At 36.5% G+C, this 25,833-nt stretch overlaps 1 protein-coding gene across 2 annotated transcripts in view; it reads left to right on the top strand.

The window, feature by feature from the left end:
* The window catches only part of LOC129757320 (triple functional domain protein), a 233,912-nt gene that overhangs the window by 164,110 nt on the left and 43,969 nt on the right, over positions 1-25,833 (top strand). For both annotated transcript variants that reach the window (XM_055754504.1, XM_055754505.1), the window contains exon 9: positions 4,961-5,036. In XM_055754504.1, the coding sequence (XP_055610479.1) occupies positions 4,961-5,036 (76 nt within the window). The remainder of the gene's footprint in view (positions 1-4,960; positions 5,037-25,833) is intronic.

Genomic DNA, 25,833 nt, shown 5'->3' with positions numbered 1-25,833 from the left:
TTGCTGTTTCAATTGGTGAAGTTTTTTGGACACATAAGAAAGCATGTCTCGAGCTTGACTATCAGCAGGATATCTTTTGCATTTGGCAAGTGCATGGTCTTTTATCTTGATCCATTTCCAGATTTCCAAGGTCATCCAAGGGCATTGGCCTTTAATTTTTGCAGTAATTTGGACTGTTTTTGAGCATTCAATTTTTAGTTTCTTATAGATATCAATGGCGCTACACAGGCGAACTTCGGCAGAAGATGAAGGTAGTTCTGTAAACGCGTTGTTAAACCGCTCGTTCAGTAGGGTGTAATTAGTTATAATCTTTTCTAATTTCCTTTCGCATAGAACCTCTTTTAGACTTAAAGCGGATACTATGATACAGTGATCACTGATATCGGAACATATTGTATGGTTGATAGTTTTCGAATGCAAAGTATCAAAGAACCTCTTTTAGACTTAAAGCGGATACTATGATACAGTGATCACTGATATCGGAACATATTGTATGGTTGATAGTTTTCGAATGCAAAGTATCAGAGGCAATAACGTGGTCAAGAATGTTGCCACTTGCCGGTCTCGTTATGTGAGAATTAGTTGCTCGGAAGCTATAGCTATTGAGAAGTTCTAAGTATTCTATCGTTTGGGGATTGTTGGATTTGTTCAAAGGTATGTTGATGTCGCCTACTATGTATGAAGACGAACCAGGATACGTACTGGCAAGCATAGCTTCTATATTAGAATAAAAATCCGCAAACGTATAATTGGGAGGTCTATATATTGCGTGGATATTGAAAGCATGTCCTCTAGACTTTAAACGTACATGAATGTGATGATAGCCATTCATATGTCTGTTCGCCAGCTCATCACAATCTAAAGTAGCTTTTACAAATACCGCAAGACCTCCTCCATTGCTGTTACTTCTGCACGAAAACATCCCTCTGTAACCAGGAAATTGTACCAAATCGATGTGGGTTTCTTTCAACCATGTTTCACCCAAGACTATGACATCGAGTTTCATAGAAATACGTTCAATGCAAGTTTAATATCATCCATTTTATCTCCATTATTAAGTCCCCGTGCATTTAATTGTAGAATATTAAGATTAAAACAGTTGTCTTTGATTCTTTTCATACTTTTATTATAATCTTCTATACTATTGTAAAGATAATTGTTTTCACTATCCATGATAAATTAATTTAAATGGTTGATCGTTTGGCCTAAGATTAGTTGCTTGAATGGAGACGTTTAGGAGATGACATGACGAAAGATGAGTTGTTCAGGAAACTTAAGGTTCGTTTATTTTTCGATTCGATGAAAGACTGCAGATCCGGTTTAGAGCTTACTTTTTCAATTCTGGGCCAGACATATTTAAAATTCAATGCTTCCTGCACCTTTCTTGCTTCTTTCAGCAAGTCTCTTCCGAAATTGGTCATTTCGTCTCGTATGGATATAGTTTGGGTTGATCCTTTGAACAAATCTCCAACTTCCGAAGCTTTTAGTACCCCGTATGCTCGCTTTTTTTCAAACAGATCTTCCTTGCGTGATTCAGCTTGAAAAACAACTAATATTGGAGCAGACCTGTTAGAAGATTTTGCGCCAATAAGTCGTTTTGCGCTGACAATTTCTCCTTCAGCTAGCTTGCAACCCACTGTGTCTGCTACCCGGTAAACGATCTGCAACACACTCTCGGTATCATTCATAGGTACACCTAAGAATACAGCGTTTTTAGATAACGATTTCCGTTGTATAGTATCTAATTCCAGCTCAAGACCATCAAGTCGACCTGCAAGTGCAACATTTTGTTGTTTGTAGTTGAACATTTCTTGTTTAAGTTCCTGATTTTCATTTTTTAAGGAAGCCAATTCAGTTTGAAACTCCTTAAGACCTCTATTAAGCATCTCAAACTTCTCGGCTAAAAATTCCTGTGAAGCTTCAATTTGTTTATTGGACTCAATCAGTTGTCCTATCTGCATCTGCATTTGTATCTGTGTTTTCTCGAACGCTATACGCATGGTTGCTGATTCCTGACGCGACTCACGCACGGCTTGTCCTAAGTCACGCATTTCTTTCAGCAGCTGCTCATTGTCAGTGACTTTCTGGTTTACACGCGAATGTCGATCGAAACAATCGTTAGAACAAAAAAACGGTTGTTTGCTCTTTGAATTGCGTTTCCACGAAGCTTTTTACACTTAAAGTGAACCGCCCTACTGCAAATGGTGCATTCAATCGTGTTTTTTGTGGGTTTGGTTCCACTTTATCACACATGAAACATATGGTAGTATTTTCGTCGTCTTCGTTGGCACTCATTTCGAGATCGTTGGCACTCAGCTAGTTCAAAACATAAATGAACACCATATACTGGAGCACTCACGAGATATGTGTGAAGAAGCTGTCAGTTATACTCCGATCGCCGCGAAACAATGGTCTACGATGTGCGGTGTAATTTTATTTTCCCGATTGTTAAATAAAATAATGTGGTCAAATACTTGGTTCCGTCGGGCGAAATACTTAGCGGTTATAGATCCTGGGCCAGCTGTCAGCTATACTTCCACCGATCCAAGGACTTCCAATAATACCGTAAGTTTTCCACCTCTATTTAGCTCTATTTGTGGGAGCTTATGCAAGATCAACCAATTCCAATTGCTTCTTCTTCTTCTTCCAAATGATCATAGCCTTACACACTCTTAATAACCGTAGCAGATCGCTATTTCTCTGCATGGTAAATAGTTCCGGATTCTTATAAGTAAAAAAGAATTCAATTCCCTGCAAACCTCGTTGGAGCTAAAAGTTTAATTATTTGTTTATCCTTTTAATGGCACGATTAAATCCGGACAGGTGGTAAAAAAGCAAGTTTCCGTTGATATTCGTAAACTCCTAGCTAAAAACCGTCAGGAAGGTAGTTAAGAAAAATTGGTTAAATAGCCTTCTTTGGACTTAAAGTTGCAAAAAGTTTCTCAAATAGCCTTTTTTGAGACATGTCCACCATTTCATGAATATGCGATGTGAACGAACATCACAAAAGGGCATTTAATCAATAATTAATTTTTTGTAGATGGGAATTGTTGAATTGTATAATTTCTATTGAAAATTCAACTCAAAACAACCTTAAAGCTAACTCAGCTAATTTATCACACATTTAAAGTCTGTTGAAGCAATTCATGAATTAAATATTCATGAATAAAATCAAAAAAATTCATAATTTTAGGCTTAATAGTTTTAAACATGGAATTCCAATTTTTTTAAAAACCGATATTATTTTAACGGATATTTGATTTATATGCAGTTTCGTAATGTTTCTGAGTAATAATTAACATGCGTGTTCGCTGCTGGCCGCTGGCTGCCCTTGCAGGTATTCTAGGGAAGTTCATTACCACTTCGAGTTTTAACTGCTGGTAAGGCAACATCTAGGCGTGGCGTCGTGGCAGCGTGTTTGGCTATCATCTCGAAGGGTCGCGGTTCAAATCTGGGGCGGGATTATGGAACTCGAAACAATCGAGGTTCGTTCGATTCGACCAACTTTGGCATTACCGATCTTGAACGAGCTCGATTCGAATGGAACGTTTCGAGATGATCTACTATACCCGGTTTACTCGAAATCTATTAGCTTGATCGATTTTTTTTACTGAATAGTGAGTTGGGAAGGAAAAATTTATCTAAAACAGACACCGTGGGCTAAACTGAAGCTGTTACCGAGGGAAGTCTTTGCCAAACAATTTGTTACAAGTGGTTGTATGATTCAATTTCATTCGCTGAAAGGAAGAATCAAACTAATCCCACAGCTTTAAAAATAACCAAACCCACGAGTTAGAATATTTGATAAGTGACGACTTTGAAAAATAACTTTGAATTGCAACCGACGACACTAGTAGTGGCTACCTGTATCTAGTGAGTAGGTATCGATACCCACTCTGGCTAGTTAGTTAGCCGGAGCAACAGTTGTTGTTGGCTGACCGAATGGCTGAGGTCTGTCCAGATTGACAGCTAGCTCTGTTGGCTCGTAGGATCCCAAAATAGGCATTATAATTGAAATTTACCTTGCCCATTTATTCAGTCAGTCAGTCGTCATCAGGTTGGTTGTGTCGTCTGATCCCTCTGACATGCAGTAGGTACTTTTCGATGTAGATATTTGCAGTGGAAAACTTTACAATTCAGTTTCACTCTTGGCACCTTCGCGGCACCAATCGGTCGCTGCAGTTTGCATTCATTCAACTGCTGCTTCTAACTGGCTTTTGGTTTGGTAAAAGACAGCAATTCGGAATTGACGTTTTCAATTAACCCACGCTGTTGCTGGTGCAGCAATACTTTGTTTCTGACTTTCAATAGAAACGCCATATGCGAAAAAGATAATTGCACAACTGCACTCGATATTTCGATGTGTAAACCATTTTTTTCCTTTTGAATTTTGAGGCTGGGAAGAATACGGATTTTGTCTCGTCATATTTCTACTTACTTATAAAAAAAGTCTTCTTGTTCGAAATCACTCCACTTAAATTCTTCGATCCACTATTTTTTTTGCTCAGTTCAGAAGAAGGACTTTAGTTGATGACGCCAATAATAATGGCGCTTGGAATCTCCCGACTCTCGATGGATACTCATTTGTACTTCTACTCCACGAGTAACTGTCGTATGGCGTTAGAAAATTTCAACAAATATGGGACAATTATCAGTACAGGAGGGGTGCAGCATAATAATTATTACCGCCATAAGTCATCCCTGTAGTTTTTGTTGTAGAGCAATGAGTGTCTCTGAATGCACCCATAATTCACCGAGAACATTGCGTGGGATTGATAGATTGAATGACTTTTTTTTAAAGACTTGCATGGATTCAAAACCAAAAATAATTTTATGGGAGAAGTTAATGAAATTCTTACGAACTTAAAAAAATTTCTAACGATTAATAATTTTTTTGACAATTTTTTCGTATTTTTTTTGCTTGTAATTAATACTAAACTTTTTTTTCTTTTCTTTACAGAAGTGCCACAGGAAAACGATTGCATTTTACCCAACCAGCACACGTCACCCGTGAACAAACGGAAAGGTTTCAGTGGGTGAGTGATTTTGAATTCCGAATTTGAAATTCTACATTTTTTATTATTTCATGACCAGAGTTGAAGGTTTTTGAAAAAAATATGACATTGAAAGTCGTACAGTAAGTCTATCAAATCACATGGAAAACACATCTTATTTACTATCGGACATTTACATATGCGATTCGAATCCAAAAAATTTCTTGCCGATATCGGGAATCAAACCCAGCTCTGGATACTGGGTTCGCCGTAGAGTCGCACGAGCTCGTGGTTCATCCTTCGCCTCCACACTCCCTTTTCCCGCACGCCGCCAAAGATGGTTCTAAACACTCGTCGCTCAAATACTCTGAGTGTCGAGTGTTTAGAACCATCTTTGGCGGCGTGCGGGAAAATGGAATGTGGATGCGAAGGATGAATCGCACCACTCTCCAAAAACATGTTGAACTTAAGTAAGCACGAGCTAAGTACTTACACAGGTCTCTTGACCGGACATTGTCCAACAAAACAACATCTCAAACGGATAAACATTATTCAAAACGACAAGTGTCAGTTCTGCGGGTTCGAAAAAGAAACTGCAAAGCATCTTCTTTGCACCTGCTGCGCCCTCCTTAAAAGGAGAGAGCGTGCTCTTGGGGCAAAGTTAATAAGCGCACAAGACATATGGTTGCATATCAGCCCTAAGAAGGTTATATCATACATCTTTGATATCATACCCGATTGGGATAAAATTCTTAGTCAGCAATCAACTATCACTTCAATCCATAGTGCAGGTGAGCCTGATAGCATACAGTAACGCGGGGTAATTACCACAATAGATCAACTACTGGTCGCAGTGCACAGTGGTCCAGAAATGAAATTTAGCGGGAAACAATTATTTGCGCTCTTGCCTTAGGTTTAAGACATTTGGTGTCCAAGACAAAGTTGTACAACATCACAAGGTGCTACCTTTGAATGAAACATTTTTAGGGTGGTTCATAAAACTCCTTAGATACGAAAATTATTTTTTTACTGTAAGGAGATATTGCTGTATTATGTTCAGCAATTATGTAGAACAACATAATTGATGGAACTTTGTAGAAGACTTTAAATGTCTATCCATTAACGTTTAGGTTTTATGATGATTTTTCGTGTACAAGTTAGGGTGGTCCTACAAAAACAAGTTTTTTTGTTATAACTTTGTTGGGTATCAACTTATCAAAATCATGTGTTCGGCAAGTATTTAGCAAATCATTATGCGCATCTTTTGTAGCAAACAGATTTCTAATATCTGCTTTTGATTCGCAGTTATCATAAACTTTGTGTTCAAAAATGGCCGTTTTGTATGAGCCATAACTTCAAATGGAGCGATCCAAAAAATTCAAACTTTAATTCGTTTGAAAGATGAGGATTCTTGATTATTAATGTGTAGAATAGACTGCCCCAAATTTGTATGGGAAATTCAAAACCTGTGAAATGTTATGCGCTGCAGGTTAAAATTGATCCTTGGCCTAGTACAAGATCTCATGCCAAATTTGGGCCAGATCGGATCACGTTTAGGGGTCGCTCAACGAGCCTGAAGTTTGTATGGGATTTTGAGACATTTTGTTCGGGCGAAACATGAAAAACCAGTTTTTCATCAATAACTTTGGTTCCCGTCGGCCGATTTCTTTCAAAAATGGGGTTTCTTAAAGCCTAAATTATGAAAAATATTTCACCCGAAGACTGCATTTCAATTAGAGTTAAGATTAGAAAGTTATAAGGCTTCAAAAATAGGCTAACTTTTTTAAGGATGGTATTCATCACTGTTAATGAGTCGAGGCGGTCGACCATATTGACGCCTCATTAACTGTGCTGAATACCACCGTTAAAAAAGTAAGCCCATTTTTGAAGCCTTATAACTTTTTTATCTTAACTTTTATCGAAATACAGTCTTCGCATGAAATATTTTTCATAGTTTAGGCTTTAAGAAAACCCGTTTTTGAAAGAAATCGGCCGATGGGAACCAAAGTTATTGATGAAAAACTGGTTTTTCATGTTTCACCCGAACAAAATGTCTCAAAATCCCATACAAACTTCAGGCTCGTTGAGCGACCCCTAAACGTGATCCGATCTGGCCCAAATTTGGCATGAGATCTTGTACTAGGCCAAGGATCAATTTTAGCCTGCAGCGTATAACTTTTTCAAAAGTCGGGTCATTTGGGGCACTCTAGTGTAGAACCATAAACTGAAAACAATGAATTACTAACTACCCAACAAGAAAGTCTTGAATTGTATTTTTCTTAGAAGGAGTTATTATTCACTTATGTCCTTTTCACTGTGAAAGCCAGTTTTGGTTTCTCCGGTGATCATTTTGATCAAACCCAAGTAAACCACACAGTTTTCAGTTCAAGAGTTTTTATTATTCGTGATTATTCGTGATGAACGTTCAAAGGAAAGTTATAGTCGTTCACTGGCTCAAAGGGTCTAGTGAAAAAGATGTGGTTGAAGTTCTGTTAAAAATGGATCCGAAGCTTTCGAAATTAACATTGAAAAAGAAATTAATTAATTAAATTAATTTGGTGGATCATAAAATGCTTCAACTGATTTTCAAATGAGGAGCATATGGTAGCTCAAACCACAGCAGGTATAAATTTATTTTGAACAAACCTTTATCTTTTGATCTTCAAATTATTTCAATATAGATTTAATCAATCATTCATTGACGAAGATGATGAAGGAGACATGCGTGAATACAGGGGTTCACACATTTTCGCGGTTTCTCTTGTTTCGTTACGTCTCGTAGATAAATCTAATGGGATACAAAACGTTATCTGGAGTAACGATTGCCCATCCTCAGTGAGTTTGTGCAGACCTATTAGCTCAAATAGTCAAGGCCGGATTAAGGGGGGGGGCAAAAGGGGGGCCCCCCAAGGGATAAAAGTTTTAACATTACTTTAATCATACCACTACAAATCTACGAGAACAATTCAAAACTAGAAAATCGGAATGAAAACCTAAAGGGGCCCCTGTGAAAAAATATCTAGAATATTTTTTTTTCTTACATAAGTTGAGGGGCCCCCTAAAGTAAGCAGTGAAGGAGTTCTTCCGCATTTTGCGAGCTGAGAATATCCAAATCTTCCTATTGAATTTCAAAATTTTCAACACAAAATATGGACAAAAACGAATTTGAAAAGAAAATAAAAAGAATATGAGGCAAAACATCTAAAATTTTTAGTTGTTTTTTTTTATCGAAATATATCCGTAAGGATATTCTGTACAGAACAGGTAAAAACAGAAAAAAACATCTCCTCATTATAATTACACACAAACGTCTTGTACAATAATAATGTTTGTTATTACGTTAATTATCCAAGTAAAGGTTACTGTACTAAAATAGCAGCTAATTTCGACAAAACTGGCTCACAGTGCTAGAAGAGAACAGAGAAGCTTTATGATAATCATTTCAGAATTTTACCCTGGCAACATCCGGGTTAATACCAGGTATTATTATAACTTTGCACTTTTCAGTCATTATTATTGAAATGTTCATTGGTTTATTAATTTTAAACCCCCTTCCTATTTTTGAAAATAAAATCATTAAAAAAAAACTGTAGTTGCTTAAATTTGATTAATCTACAGAACTGAGTTACTTTATTGAGTTTCCATCCCAATTTCTGTCTTAGACTAGAAACTCGCATTGAAACATTTTCTACTGATTTAACCAAAATTTTATCAAATTTTATCATTTAGTTTTGAATTCAGCTTATCATTTTCCAAATGATCATAATCAAATTACCATAAAATCGATCTCATTGTTGAGTTGCTAATATCATAAAAATGATAATCTTAGCATGAATATTTCAATGTTTTTAATCTTATCTTTTTTCAGATTCAATTCATTGAAATTTTCAAGTCTTGTGTTGTTTCTTCAGTTACTGTAGATCAGTTTCATAATTTTTCTGAATTTTGAGAACTCAGGACCTTTGTTTAAGGTACTAAACTCATTTGGATTCTGTGTTTCATACATTAATCTCTATTCTGATTTGTTCTTCCAAATGATCATTTTTGCACTTTTACTCCTCTGGCTTTGAGGGCATCGAATAAAACTTTGGCACATCTAAATTGTATTCTAAAACAATAATTTGACAACTATTTTTTTTATCTGATGAGAATCATATTCATAAACATCTCATTAAAGGGTTTTTTGTGTTTCAAAAATATAAAATTGAAATTCACATTTGGTGCAATGTTTGCTTTAGCTCTGATTGTAACTTTGAATTTTTTTTTTAAATTTTGTTCATATTTTGTTTTTCAAAACTTAATTTGAAATTATTATTTTGATTTCAGACGCTGAATTTTGGTTCTGAATATATCCTGATTTAAAGTGAGTTCTTAAGCTCTTATATCTGTCTCTCTATGGAATTGGAATTTAATTATTTTGTATATATTTTTGATTTTTTATGTTTTATGTTTCAAATCTTCATGATAATGTCATTGGGTAAATATTATTCGATGAAGTACAAACCAGACGATCAATGATGAAATGAGAATTACAGACCCCGTTCGATTTTGGCAACACGCTCGTACATTTTGTGTTGCCAAAATCGAATGTTGCCAAAATCGAACGGTTTTTTTTCTTCACTATTTTATCAGTTATTTTTACAAAATATCTAAAATTATTATCAAAAACGTTATTTTTAGTCAATTTCCGACCATTTCTAGTAATTTTTGATTTTTTTTCATCATGTTTTTGATGCATTTTGCACTTATCTTGTATTGTTTATAATGTTTGTTTTCATTTGTCATATTTGCTGTTTTTTTCGTGTTTCATCATTTTTTAGTTGTTTTTAGTCATTTTCAGTCTTTCGTTTGATTTTTTTTTTTAACTTTTTGAATTTTTCATCTTTTTGTAATTTTTTAGTACATAATAATTTTTTTTTAACACTTTTGTTTTAATTGTTGCATTTTATCACCATTTCAGAACACAAAAAGGTATTTGTCTGATTTAAATTGGTCCTGTTATAACGAAAACTAAATTGTAATGTTGTTTCTGAAAACCGTTCGATTTTGGCACATGTGCCAAAATCGGATGTTGCCAAAATCGAATGTTGCCAAAATCGAATGTTGCCAAAAACGAACGGGGTCTGTATTTAAAATATCTATTCGTTAATTTTTCTAAATCATTGAATTTTAGTGGGTGATAAGGGTAATAATAAAATGAGAATTTAATTTTGTATTTTGCAGCTCAAATCAGAGCTTTCATTTCTGAGAAAATTCTAATTTCTTTCCTTCCGCAATGTTTGCACGTGATTAATTAACAATTATTTAACAATGAAGACAGTATACTGATCTCATCTCCAGTTCATTTACACGTTGTGAAGGTTTATATTCTCTGGGATAGCATTAAAAAAAAATCAAATCATAGGGGCCCCTCGAGAAAAATTGCCCCGGGCCCCCCGATGGCTTAATCCGGCTCTGCAAATAGTATACTGGTTAAGATGTCGGACTGGAGAGACGATAAAGACGATGATTTGAGTTCGACTCTCCCTACGGCGCTGTGGTTTTTATTTTTATTTCCTTGTTTCTGGGATAAATTTTCCAATAGGAAATAAAATCCTATAAAATGTTTTTCTTATTTCGCATACATGCATGTATCATTTTGGTTAGGAGCTCGAGTCCTTGTGCCAGTAGTCCTTTTTCTAGATACCGTCTTCGGCACAGTGCACATTTCAGCACATTATCGGCACAGAGATTTGCTAAATAGGAATTGGATTTTTGCAACCTCTTCTATGGGTGTACCTGTATATAAAAAGCAAATTCCGTTTGTTTGTGTGTTTGTCTTCAATAGGCTCAGCCGTCTTAAGACCTAGAGAGCTGAAATGAATGAATGAATTAATGAAGGAATGAATTTTATTTTATTTTATGTAAGTGGTAGTTGCATGGACATTTACATGTTGCATGGACAGTGTCCTGTAAAAAGGTCTGTAATTGTTTTAAGATCCCTTTTCGATAGACTTAGAAGTTCACAAGTTTTCTTGGAATCGGGCTTCATGAATCTTTTAGATTGTCTAGCACCGATGGCTACAAGCCATTTGAATTTGATCTTTGAGTTCTCCCATTTTTTTAATTCACTGGTAAGAGCACAAGTAGATACTCCACAGAAAGGTTCAGGGCCAGCCATGCGCCTTTCAGATCCTTTCCTAGCGAGTTCATCTGCTTTTTCATTTCCTTTTATACCACAGTGGCCTGGAACCCAGTACAGGTTCACTTGATTTTGGATTGATAATTGATTCAAAGAATTAATACAATTACACACTAGCTTTGAATTGCACATTGCGGCTTTTAGAGCCCATATTGCTGCTTGACTGTCTGAGAATATGCAGATATTAGCGTGTCTATATTTTCTCTTCAAACATATTTCCACACAACAATATATCGCATAGACTTCTGTTTGAAAAACTGAGGGCCAACCTCCCATTGGAATCGAGATGTTTCCGGCATATATTCCGGCACCAGCATTATTATTCATTTTTGAGCCATCAGTGAAGAAATTTTTCGATCCTATCCTAGTTGTAGGGCCACCCTGTGCCCATATAGATCGATCCGTAGCAATAACTTTGAAACTTGTATAAAAATTTGGTTTAGTAATCATACAGTCTGGAACGAATGTAACCAATTAATTTATGTTGAACCTATTTAGAATTTTTAGGTGCCCTTTAAGCTCCCAATTTTGTAATAAATCAGTTCGTTTCAATCTTAAAGCTGCTTTTTCCGCCTCCAACTGCACGTACTCAGGTAGAGGCAAAAGATTCAAGATTGCGTCCAGCGCAGACGATGGAGTTGACTTTGATGCTCCAGTTATTGAAAGACATGCTAGTCTTTGTAATTTACATAGTTTTTTTCCGTGTTGTATCAAATGAATTATTTCAGGTATTAAATTTTGTGTCAGGGGTCGGCAACATACAACACACATACTGTTTTAGTGATATTGACGTTATGGTTCACTGAATTGAAATGAAAATTTGCAAACGGGGGTTTTTAGGGACGGGCAATTCATTTCTGGTATAAAATTTTGGATCAGGGGTCTGCCGAAGCGATCGTCCAAATTAACTGTTCATTGTTTTCGCGATATTGTGCACCGGATTGAGATAAAAATTTGCTCAAGGGACGGGCAATTCTTTTTGGTTATGCAATTTTGTGTCAGGGGTCTTCCATATAAACTGTTCACTCTTTTCGCTATATTGTAGTTATTATACATTGGATTGACATGAAAATTTGCGAAATTAATTAAAAAAAGGGATAATTGATTTGCGGTTACAAGTTTTGGGTCAGAGGTTGAAAAAAGGGTTCGTTCATATACACTGTTCACCGTTTTTGCGATGTTGTCGTGATTATGCATTAGACTGTGATGAATTTTTGCTCATCAGAATTTTTAGATTAGGGATATCGATTTCATGTGTCCAATTTTGGATCAAGAGTCGGAAAAAGGGGTCGTCCATATAAATTTTTCAATGTGTCGAATTTTCGATCGAGATCGGAAAAAAATATTCGTTCATACTTTCGGGTCACAGGTCTGCCGAAAGGGTTGTCTATATTAAATGTTTGTATCGAATTAAAAAAATATAGCACGAGGGAGATGTAAGGAACGGAAAGTTGGTTTCCATAATCAAATTTTGGGTCATTGAACATTAGAAAAGCACGTCCAGGTCAAGAAAAGAAGTCGTCGATATAAACAAATCAATGTTTCTGCAATAAAAGTATGATGTTGCATTGCAACCGATCGAGGTTCACTCACCAGGTGTTCTATTAGACAGTTAATGAATCTTGAATTGAATTTATAATTTTAAGTCGAAGATTAAGTAAAATAGTTATCTTTAATACTGTTGAATGTTTTATGCAATATTGCAGTGAAAATGCATAGACTTCATTATTCAAAAGCAAACTCATCTTCTCGTATTAATAGTTGAAAGCGAAACGGAGTTCGTACGGGATCCGGGATCAGCTAGTAGAATATCGCTCGCTCCATATTATTCCGTCTTACGACATAACTTGACGAACATAATTCCTAAAATTCACTCGGTCCTTGGCAACCGTTCTCCAATTTCTCGGGCACCTCACGTTCGCCAGATCACGCTCCACTTGGTCTAACCTAACCACCTTGCTCGTTACGCCCCTGCTCGTCTTGTTCCTACCGGATTCGTGGCGAACACCTGTTTTGCAGGACAGTCGTCCGGCATTCTCGCAACATGTCCCGCCCAGCGTATCCGGCCAGCCTTCACCACCTTCTGGATACTGGGTTCGCCGTAGAGTCGCGCGAGCTCGTGGTTCATCCTTCGCCTCCACACTCCGTTCAAAGATGGTTCTTAACACTCGTCGCTCGAATACTCCGAGTGTACGCAGGTCCTCCTCGAGCAATATCCATGTCTCGTGCCCGTAGAGAACAACCGGTCTAATAAGCGTCGTATACAGGTTACACTTCGTGCGAGGGCTAAGTCTTCTCGACCGCAGTTGCTTGTGGAGTCCATAGTAGGCACGACTTCCGCTGCGTTCCATCCATCGTCGCCTTGATCAGTCTGATCAGATTCCCGGAGAAGCCGTTCTCGTCCATGATTTTCCATAGCTCTTTACGGTCGATCGTGTCGTATGCGGCTTTGAAGTCGATGAATAGATGGTGCGTAGGGACTTGGTGTTCCCGGCATTTTTGGAGGATTTGCCGTAATGTGAATATCTGGTCCGTCGTAGACCGTCCCTCCATAAAGCCGGCCTGATGATTTCCCACGAATCTGTTTGCTTGTGGCGTTAGGCGGCGGAGTAGGATTCCGGACAACACTTTGTAGGCGGCATTGAGGACAGTGATCGCTCGGTAGTTCTCACAGTCCAATTTGTCGCCCTTCTTGTAGATGGGGCATATTACCCCCTCCTTCCACTCCTCCGGTAGCTGTTCTATGTCCCAGATCCGGATTATCAACCGGTGTAGGCAATCGGCCAACCTGTCCGGGCCCATTTTGATGAGTTCAGCTGCGATGCCATCCTTCCCAGCCGACTTGTTTCTATTCAGCTGGCGAATGGCTTCCTTAACTTCACTCATCGTTGGGAGTGGCTCCTCTTCGTCGTTGGCTACGCCGGCGATGTACCTTCCCCCACCGTCTTGATCTCCTGCATGTGCGCCGTTCAGGTGTTCATCGAAGTGCTGCTTCCACCTTTTGATCACCTCACGATTGTCCGTCAGGATACCCCCGTCCTTATCCCGGCACATTTCGGCTTGCGACACGAAGCCTTTGCGGGATGCGTTGAGTTTCTGATAGAACTTTCGTGTTTCTTGGGAACGATGCAGCTGCTCCAGCTCCTCGAGCTCCTCCTCCTCCAGGCGGCGCTTTTTCTCCTGGAAATGTCGGACTCGCTGCCTCTTCCGCTGTCGGTGATTTTCCACATTTCGACGAGCTAGTAGAATATAAACAGAATAAAACGAAAAAGGACATAGTAAAAATATGGATTTTAGATTTATGATTTGAGATTTATGATTTGAGATTTCGTTTTCAGAGTTTGTTCTATTATCTTCAGAATGCAGATTCAGATTTCAAATTTTGGATTTTAGATTTCAGATTCGGATTTATAATTCATATTCAGATTTCAGATTTTCAGATTCAGATTTCGAATTAAATTTTAGATTAAGGTTCCAGATTCAGATTTAAGCTTGTAAATTAAAATTTTAGAATCAGATATCGGATATTAATTTTACATAACTTTGAACAATAGTTTTCACTGTCAATTTTCCGCCATTTTAGTGAATTATACTTCTTGATGGGACTACTGGGAGAGTCAAAGCTCTGTGAAAACGATAAAATCATCAAACAAAACAGGCTCTCCAAAGGAGATTTTTATGTTAATGGTCCTTCATCCGGCTGGGGCGCTCCTAACATGTTAATTGCCGCTTTCCTTTATGAAAAGCGAAAAAGAATAGTGCCACAAAAAAAACACGATGGACAGGCCTAGGGGTGGTCGAGAAAATTATCGCAATAACGAACGAGCTACCGTGTGCCTAGACAGAGCAAAGTAAAGTGTAAAGAAATCAATAAAACGATATCATCACCATCATCATTATCGCCATTTAATCATCGCCGTACAACAACAAATACAAAAACAACAAAAACGACGTCATAGTCAACGACATGCAGTCAGTCAGTCAGCCCTCCACGGCGGCGTTAGGCACGTTAAATTTCTGTGTTATTCGAATGAATCGTCCCTCCCCCGCATCCGCCCACCCAGTAGTCTTCAATGGATGGTTGTACATGATTGGCAATTAATATACTAGTGGCATCCTGGACGACTTTAACAAACACATATTGACTTGATACCGGAGTGGATTACTGTGTGTATACCGTTAACATCCAGGTCAGGATACCTTCCTTTCATCGTGTCGTAGGTAGTCCCCGCGTACTAACACAATGTTACACTAGTTTTTTTTTCTTATTTTTTTTTGTACCTCGCTCGAGAACAACCTCAATCGAGCAAGCTAAACAAAGAGAGAGTGGAATCCTTCATCCTCGAAACCGACAACTGTGGGTTGTTAGGAGAAAAAAGAGTTAGGAATATAGTATTTTGGAAGAATTATCTAAAAACGTTCCGCTTTTTTTTAAATTACCGTCGAATCTGATTAACTTTTTTTAATGGACTGGTGTTTCGACATACCAATACATGAACAGCAGGCTTGGTGGTATCCTAGATAAGATGTCTTTTATAGTGAAACAGTTTAGTGAATTTGTTTGAGAAATTCAAAACCTATATGTATTGCCATAAGACTTATATCTGGGTAACCCAAGCAATCAAAAAACCTATAAAAAAGGTACGAAAAAGCTTACTCAGCCCCATAATTGATCTAAACTACGTTCTATGCAGTTCAAAATTTAGTTCTTATAGATACTTTCAAGTTCCAAAACAGGTCTAAATGACCTTCTTATCAGCCTCCTGCGGCCGTAAAATAAGCAAAAAATTCTATTTCTATTTAAATTTCACCCTAGAGATCAGTTTATTAACTTCTCTTAAAAATTTACTATGTTCAATACACGGTGCCGTCATGATACCGCGCGCCGTATCCCAAACTCGACAAATTGACGAGATTTGTTCAATTTGCTGCACGATTGCGTCTTTCTCACATCCTACATACATCGGAATGGTAACTCAGGTAATTCAATTACTTATTGACAAAAACTTTTCCAACTTCGGGATCGAACCCCGATCTTCGTGGTGTCAATCAAACACGCTACCACAAGACCACGCCTAGATGTAGTTCTAGCTGAAACTAAAACTTGAAGTGGTGATATGGTTTCGTAGCATACCTTCAGGCGCACCCGCCCAACCAGAAATCTAGCCAGCAGAAAGAAAGCACCTCAGTGCACTTTAAGTGAATATCGTTTAGAGTACTTTTGTACCCTTTTTGTGACTTAAGTCCCTTACAACGTACATATAAAGCACTTTTGCAACTTTCAAGTTCATTAATGAGTACACATAGTTCACTCAGGAGAACTGTGCCATTGTTTTTTCTTTGTTAGTCAATATGTAACTTTCAAAGCCTTTTTTTAAGTGAATATGTGACTTTTGGTTGGGAATTTTGTTTTCTTTAAGACAATTCAAAGCAGGTGTTTTCATTTCGCATTAATCTTCAGCGAAAAAACTCCATTAGAAGTGTAAAAAATCGCTAAATCTTTTTTTTTAACAAATTTTGAACTCATTCTGTTGGCCCGCTGTCACAAGTCAACATTGGGACAACTGAGACTAAAAGGTAGTATGGTAGCGATTCATCATTTCCTATTAACGAGCGATCCAACATAGGCGTTTAACCAACAAAAAAGTGTGGCGGACGAAATCTTCTCTCAACTCAACAAAGCCTCAACTAAACGACCAACCATCGCTTCAACAGCGCCAGGATAAACTCATAAAATGTGTTACTATCCACTCTGTTGAACGTGTATTCTCAGCGGTTTTACCTTGCTTTTTTTCTTTGGTTCAGTTGGGGACAGTGTCATTTGCGACATGAAACAATTCAACTGATTTAAAAAAAATATGTTTTGTCCAATATAAAATTAGGTAGATTGTTAAAATATCAATGCGCTGTTTACATTCACTGTCTTTCAGGTCGACACAATCGATCTTGCAAATAACATCAAACATGTAATTGCAAACCTTGAAATCGTTAGAAAAATAAAACATGTGCTGTATGGTTTAAATTTGTTCCATATGCGTAGAAGCATGTCACATTCGATTGAAATGTATAGCCAACCAGCAATGTAAAAGATCTCCCTGAGAACTGTCAATCAATTACTTCGGTTTGATTAACGTCGATACGTTCGATTGGTTTGAAACCGCAAATCTAACCGTCTGTAATTAATTAGGACTAGCTTTACTCTGGCCTTTTTTTGCGCCAAATGTTTCTCAAACCTGCGGGACATTTGGTGCTCGCTAGCTCGCTACCTAGTTAAGTTATAATAATTTCCATCTTTGGCTTGCCGATAATAGCAGCCTGTATCTGTCTTATTTAATTAGACTTTTTTGGTTCTAACTGCTAAATGTTAAACTATTTTTTTATTTAGTTGAAATAGACATTAATAGTCACCACTTATAACCAGGGACCATTTATTGACCCATTTTATGGAAATCAACTTGAATTTTCGTAACCAATCAATTTTGCTGTTTGCTTCAAATCCAAAAACCTATGACTCATAACACAAGGCAACAAAATTTACATTTTTCCGAGTTGCAAGGAACTTAAAAGCTGATTTAGACCTATTGGAGATTGATTCCAAAAATGCAATAAGTTTTTTTTTAGCAGCTCTTGTTTGCTAGATAACTTTGGAGAATAGCTATACATTCATTTAGTCAATTTGTGAGCTTTTTTTGGCAAAACTGTAGAAGACTACGGAGATTTGGAAATTAAAGGTTTTAATTCAATGATACAGAATTTTTCTTTTCATGTGTGTTTCTCCCAATTCAGCAAAATACGGCTATTTTGACGAAATTTTTAGGAAATAGAATCAGACATTTCTTAGAACCTAGGTTCAATCATTTTGCAGTCTTCGACAAAATTCTTAAATGAATTAAAGTTTTTTATATCGAATGCTCAAAGATTTATTTCAGCAGTAGCAGATATACCTAGTTGTAATCATGGCCGTAGGAACGGGAGGTGTTTTGAGAGTTAAACCTCCCCAAAAAAATATCAAGCAAAATGTACAGCTCTAAACTCAAAATTTTAAATTCAAAATAAAATTATGATGATCAACTAAAGTTAATCAAGGGCAACAATCTCGACTCAGAACTAAGACCAAAACCTCGAAATCTTATCTCAGGTCCACAATTCTACTACACATTTTAAAAATGTTTCTCACTTGTTGTTAGAAACTTAAAGACTGTACTCGTAAAACGCTATCAAAAGTTATTCACAAAATAAGATGGTACATGAATTTTGGGTACAGTCCTTAGTCTCCAATATCGAATTTTCGATAAGATAAGACTCACTAACAGGGATTGAAATGCTCTTGCTCAAGCGGCTGAGCATCACAGCTCTTGAAGCTCGAGAGCGAAGAAAGCTGGAGCCAATTCTAGCCCACCAATAAATGCTCAAATTAAGCTCATACTTCTTCTGGCTCTAGGAGACAAGGTTTTGCATTTTGCTTTGAGTTTGTTAGCTCAAGGAGCCGAAATTTCGTGAGCTTGTTGGCTCAGCAAAATTGTAACACTTGAGCCAAATGATGTGTATTGACTTTGCTATTGTGGTGCTGTGTGAGCCAACGGCTTTTTTATACACCAGAAACTGTGGAAGGGCTTGTTGGGATTAATAAAATGAATGTTAAAGATTTCTTGTAACTAGTAAAAGTTACCAGCACTAGTAACTATGAAATAGTGAAATTTCGAAATTTTCAGGAAAAACGCCAATTGAAAGGGCTTTTTGGGAGGATTATTAAAATCAATGTTAGAGAGTTCTAGTAACTAGTAAAAGTTACCAGCACTAGTAACTATGAAATAGTAAAATTTACAATTTTTCGGGAAAAACGCCAAAAGAAAGGGCTTTTTGTGAGGATTATTAAAATCAGTGTAAGAGAGTTCTAGTAACTAGTAAAAGTTACCAGCACTAGTAACTATGAAATAGTAAAATTTACAATTTTTCGGGAAGAACGCTAAATGAAAGAGCTTTTTGCGAGGATTATTAAAATCAATGTTAGAGAGTTCTAGTAACTAGTAAAAGTTACCAGCACTAGTAACTATAAAATAGTAAAATTTACAATTTTTCGGGAAAAACGCCAAATGAAAGGGCTTTTTGCGAGGATTAATAAAATTAATGTTAGAGAGTTCTAGTTACTAGTTAAAGTTACCAGCACTAGTAACTATGAAATAGTAAAATTTACATTTTTTCGGGAAAAACGCCAAATGAAAGAGCTTTTTGCGAGGATTATTAAAATCAATGTTAGAGAGTTCTAGTAACTAGTAAAAGTTACCAGCACTAGTAACTATGAAATAGTAAAATTTACAATTTTTCGGGAAAAACGCCAAATGAAAGAGCTTTTTGCGAGGATTATTAAAATCAATGTTAGAGAGTTCTAGTAACTAGTAAAAGTTACCAGCACTAGTAACTATGAAATAGTAAAATTTACAATTTTTCGGGAAAAACGCCAAAAGAAAGGGCTTTTTGTGAGGATTATTAAAATCAGTGTAAGAGAGTTCTAGTAACTAGTAAAAGTTACCAGCACTAGTAACTATGAAATAGTAAAATTTACAATTTTTCGGGAAAAACGCCAAATGAAAGGGCTTTTTGCGAGGATTACTAAAATCAATGTTAGAGAGTTCTAGTTACTAGTAAAAGTTACCAGCACTAGTAACTATGAAATAGTAAAATTTACAATTTTTCGGGAAAAACGCCAAAAGAAAAGGCTTTTTGTGAGGATTATTAAAATCAGTGTAAGAGAGTTCTAGTAACTAGTAAAAGTAACCAGCACTAGTAACTATGAAATAGTAAAATTTCGAAATTTTCGGGAAAAACGCCAAAAGAAAGGGCTTTTTGCGAGAATTATTAAAATCAATGTTAGAGAGTTCTAGTAACTAGTAAAAGTTACCAGCACTAGTAACTATGAAATAGTAAAATTTACAATTTTTCGGGAAAAACGCCAACTGAAAGGGCTTGTTGTGAGGATTATTAAAATCAATGTTAGAGAGTTTCAGTCACTAAAAAAAGTTACTAGCACTAGTAACTATGAAATAGTAAAATTTCGAAATTTTCGGGAAAACGCCAAAGGCTTGTTGCGAGTATTATTAAAATCAATGTTAGAAATTACTAGTTACTGGTAAAAGTTACCAGCACTGGTAACTATGAAATAGTCAAATTTCGAAATTTTCGGGAAAAACGCCAAATGAGAGGGCTTTTTGCCAGGATTATTGGAATCCATGTTTATGTGTTAAAAATTTGTAAGTTTTACTATTTCATAGTTACTAGTGCTGGTAACTTTTTACTAGTTACTAAAACTCTCTAACATTGATTTTAATAATCCTCTCAAAAGCCCTTTCATTTGACGTTTTTCCCGAAAATTCGTAAATTTTACTATTTCATAGTTACTAGTGCTGGTAACTTTAACTAGTAACTAAAACTCTCTAACATTGATTTTAATAATCCTCACAAAAAGCCCTTTCTTTTGGCGTTTTTCCCGAAAAATTGTAAATTTTACTATTTCATAGTTACTAGTGCTGGTAACTTTTACTAGTTACTAGAACTCTCTAACATTGATTTTAATAATCCTCGCAAAAAGCTCTTTCATTTAGCGTTTTTCCCGAAAAATTGTAAATTTTACTATATCATAGTTACTAGTGCTGGTAACTTTAACTAGTAACTAGAACTCTCTAACATTGATTTTAATAATCCTCGCAAAAAGCCCTTTCATTTGGCGTTTTTCCCGAAAAATTGTAAATTTTACTATTTCATAGTTACTAGTGCTGGTAACTTTTACTAGTTACTAGAACTCTCTAACATTGATTTTAATAATCCTCGCAAAAAGCTCTTTCATTTAGCGTTTTTCCCGAAAAATTGTAAATTTTACTATATCATAGTTACTAGTGCTGGTAACTTTAACTAGTAACTAGAACTCTCTAACATTGATTTTAATAATCCTCGCAAAAAGCCCTTTCATTTGGCGTTTTTCCCGAAAAATTGTAAATTTTACTATTTCATAGTTACTAGTGCTGGTAACTTTTACTAGTTATTTAAACCGTCCAACATTGATTTTAATAATCCTCGCAAAGAGCCCTTTCATTTGGCGTTTTTCCCGAAAAATTGTAAATTTTACTATTTCATAGTTACTAGTGCTGGTAACTTTAACTAGTAACTAGAACTCTCCAACATTGATTTTAATAATCCTCACAAAAAGCCCTTTCTTTTGGCGTTTTTCCCGAAAAATTGTAAATTTTACTATTTCATAGTTACTAGTGCTGGTAACTTTTACTAGTTACTAGAACTCTCTAACATTGATTTTAATAATCCTCGCAAAAAGCTCTTTCATTTGGCGTTTTTCCCGAAAAATTGTAAATTTTACTATATCATAGTTACTAGTGCTGGTAACTTTAACTAGTAACTAGAACTCTCTAACATTGATTTTAATAATCCTCGCAAAAAGCCCTTTCATTTGGCGTTTTTCCCGAAAATTTCGAAATTTTACTATTTCATAGTTACTAGTGCTGGTAACTTTTACTAGTTACTAGAACTCTCTAACATTGATTTTAATAATCCTCACAAAAAGCCCTTTCATTTGGCGTTTTTCCCGAAAAATTGTAAATTTTACTATTTCATAGTTACTAGTGCTGGTAACTTTTACTAGTTACTAGAACTCTCTAACATTGATTTTAATAATCCTCGCAAAGAGCCCTTTCATTCGGCGTTTTTCCAGAAAAATTGTAAATTTTACTATTTCATAGTTACTAGTGCTGGTAACTTTTACTAGTTACTAAAACCGTCCAACATTTATTTTTAAAAATCCATGCAACAAGCCCTTTTTTTAGTTACTTCACTTGTGCACAAAAAAGCAGGCGTTGGCTCGAACAGCAGCAGTGAAAACAAGCTCAACGAATTTGAATCGGTTGAGCCAACAAGCTCAAGCTCCTCTGGAGGCATGAGCCTCACGAGGGAAAAAAAGAGCTAAGGTTTCTTCCAAATAAGAGCTTAGCAATGCGAAGCTCCGGAGACAAAAACGATAGGAGCTTCGTCGATTGCTTTGTAAGCGGAGCTATGGAAATAAAGAGCTATGAAGCTCGCTCAAATGAGCTTAATTTTCAATCCCTGCTCACTAAGGTTTCCTGATTTCCCGGATTTAGCCCGAATGTTCTTACTTATTTGCAAAATCAAAGCAAAATTTAAATTGCATGATAGAAATTTTGTATATTGCGTCCAAAACAATTATTTTAAACTAATTTTATCCAAATAAACTGGTTGATGTGTTTCGATGAAAACAAACTACTTTTCGAGTTTTTCCCCCCTGATTTTTATTGAGAATTCCTAAATTTGCCCGTATGTTGCCCAGATTTTGAGTTGTAAACTATGAAATCGAATGCCCGGGTTTTGCAAACTTTTTAAATAAAATAGTCCAGATTTTCCCTGTCAGATTAGTGCGGAAAAAACTCTGGTGAGATTAGTTTTGATAAATTTTCGATGTTCTGGTTCCAATTTTTTTTATAAATCTAAATTTGTTGCCTGTGACCGGATTGTGGAATCTGTATCCAGTTTATAATTCTTGATTTTCAATTTTGTTCATCATTGGGACAAAATACTGATCCGAATCTTCGTTTTGCTTTAAAAAATTAAATAAGATTCATTTTATATGTTCGAAACTTATCATTCCGGAATTATAAAAAATATTTAAAATAACAAACTTACTTACTTAATGATCCCGCGCCGATCCTCCGGTGCATAGGGCCGTGGTAAAAGACCTCCACTGTTGACGATCCGGAGCCAGCGTCTTCACCTGGTCCCAGTCAAGATTCTCGTCGACAGTTCGGATTTCAGCAGCTAGGCTTCGCCGCCACGAGTTTCTGGGTCTGCCTCTTCTTCGATGACCTTCTGGATTCCAATCTAGCGCCTCTCTGCAAATCTCGTTTTCATCTCTTCGCAGCGTGTGCCCAATCCATCTCCACTTACGTTCCCGAATCTCGATTTCTAGCGCCCTTTGATGACACCGGCGATGTAGTTCCTCATTCGAGATCCAGTTGCCAGGCCACCAAGCGCGGATGATATTCCGCAGGCAGCAGTTTACAAATACTTGCAGTTTTCGCGTCGTTACCGCATATGTGCACCAAGCTTCGCACCCGTACAGCAATACGGATTTGACGTTTGAGTTGAAGATTCGGATTTTTGTTCGTAGAGAGATCTGGTGTGACCGCCAGATGTTTCGGAGACTCGCAAACGCAAATCGGGCCTTTCTGATCCGTGTTTCGATGTCTTTTCTGGTACCACCATCAGGCGTAATCTGGCTACCAAGATACTGGAAGCACTCCACTTTCTCAACTTGTTGCCCAGCTACCATGAAACTGGAGGGATTTCCTGTGTTGATCTCCATCGACTTGGTCTTTCCGACATTGACTTTGAGACCTGCTGCCTTGGAACTTTCGGTGAGGTCGTCGAGTTTGCTCTGCATATCTGGTTGTGTTTGGGCGAGCAAAACAATATCGTCAGCCAGGTCAAGGTCGTTCAATTGCTCCATTGTTGAAGGATTCCACGGCAATCCTCGGTTCGGTGCACAGTCAATCGATCCAATCAGAATCTCATCCATTACGATTAGAAAAAGTAGCGGTGATAGAATACATCCTTGTCTCACTCCAGCAGTTACCGGGATTGGTTCGGACAAGACACCGTCGTGCAAGACCTTGCACGAAAATGCCTCATACTGTGCTTCGATGAGATGGACTAGTTTCTCTGGGACCCCTCGTCGCCTTAGAGCCGCCCAGATGTTTTCATGGTTAAGTCGGTCGAATGCTTTTTCGAAATCAACGAACACCAGCAGAAGAGAGTCCTGGAATTCGTTGATTTGTTCCAGTATGATTCGTAGCGTTGTGATGTGGTCCACACATGATCGTCGAGATCGAAATCCAGCTTGTTGCCGTCGGAGTGTAGCGTCTATTTTCTCCTGGATCCTGTTCAGAATCAGAAATAACAAACCATTTTTTCAAATTTGAATTTGAAATTTTTACTCTTAAATCTTATGCCGAATTGAAACTTCAATAAGTTCCATAATGGTGATCCAAAAATGAAATATCAGAGTTTAATTATTCGGAATTTTTAGTCTGATTTTATAGTTGAATTGCGAATAATTAATTGAAGTAAAAATTCATATAGAAAATCAAAGATTCAAAACTCGAATAAGAAATTTCTGGTTAAGAATTCTGTGTGTTCTGTTCATAATTATTGGGAATTTTAGTTTGGACTTTATACTCAATGATAATTTATTGTTAAAGAAATAACTTGTTCTTCATCTTCGGGTTCAGGAAATATATTTTTTTGGTTTGTTGTTTAACATTATTTATATTGTAGATATTTAAAAAAAATATACTAAAATCTGAATGTATCGAGTTTACAAGAATTAAATATAAATCTTATTTGAACCCAAAAAAAGTTTTTTTTTCCAAATAAAGCTTTCACGATCCCTCATCCATTTGTTAAGGCTAAAAAAAACTTAACACTTTCAAGACTTATTTTCAAATGTAATAATTTTAAATGAATCTATTAATATAAAAGAAGTAAAAACCCGAATAATGAGATGCTCTTAGTATCACTTTTCTTATTATTCATTATCTACGCATTTTTCCAAGCGAAAATGTTCTAGGAATAATTTTGTCACCAAAACCTCCCCTATGAGGCAGTTTTTTCTACGGCCCTGGTTATAATGTTTTCTTTTAAATTTCTAAAAATTGTTGAATTTGATATTTTTAAAGCGATGCGAAAGCGATCTCTGAATCTAGAATAAGAAGTGTATTCGATAATATGCAACATTTTGTTTTATAGTTAACTTTTGTATATATGGATGGAAAATTATGCAATTTTCAGTGAAGTCACTAGTAATGTTATGTGCACCAGTAGGGGAGAGTGGGGTATCGTGGGCCATGGGGAAACGTGGGCCACTTTTAATATCTCAGTTGTGTGGTGAGATAAAAATCTCAAACCAAACTATCATCGCCGTCGCTTTGCGTGAGCATATATTTCTATATTTGTTGACTCAAATACGCATCATATGCTTCTTTAATTTATCACGCTAAAAATAGTTAGAAAAATTTACTTACATAATTAAAAAAAACATCCGCTAATTTCATCGATGGGGAACCTAAAGTGCATTACCAAAATATGCTCATGATCTTAGTTTTGTCATGATCTTTCACGTGGAAAAGGAATTTTTGATGAAACATCAATAAATCACACAAACGCAACCAATTTGCAAATCATAGCTTGTGGGGAATCGTGGGCCACACATCTTGAACCACCTATATTTTTATGTTTTTATACACATTCAGAACTTAAAATACGTTTTTCCAATTGTACAGATAAATTTTCTTATGCCAAATGAAGAGTTATGAAAAATATTTTGTCCGTCCTATATAAGAAATTTTGCCAAAACGTTCGCGAGCCAGGTTTTGGAATCTATTCGATCATACACAGCTCTCTTTTTTATTTCATCATCTGAAATTGTTTTAAAAAACGAAATGAATTAGGAAATCCCAGTCTTGGGTCAACTCATAAACTTTGCATGTTATTTGGTCAATTTGGATTTGGTGGCCCACGATTCCCCACCATTTTTCAAAATCCAAAAAATATTGCTTTTTTTCAAACAGTGAGAATTTGGGGAAA

The sequence above is a fragment of the Uranotaenia lowii genome, chromosome 3, assembly GCF_029784155.1.
Source record: "Uranotaenia lowii strain MFRU-FL chromosome 3, ASM2978415v1, whole genome shotgun sequence".
Lineage (NCBI taxonomy): Eukaryota > Metazoa > Arthropoda > Insecta > Diptera > Culicidae > Uranotaenia > Uranotaenia lowii.
Note: the sequence above shows the minus strand (reverse complement) of the source record. Positions and strands in the feature narration are given on the sequence as shown.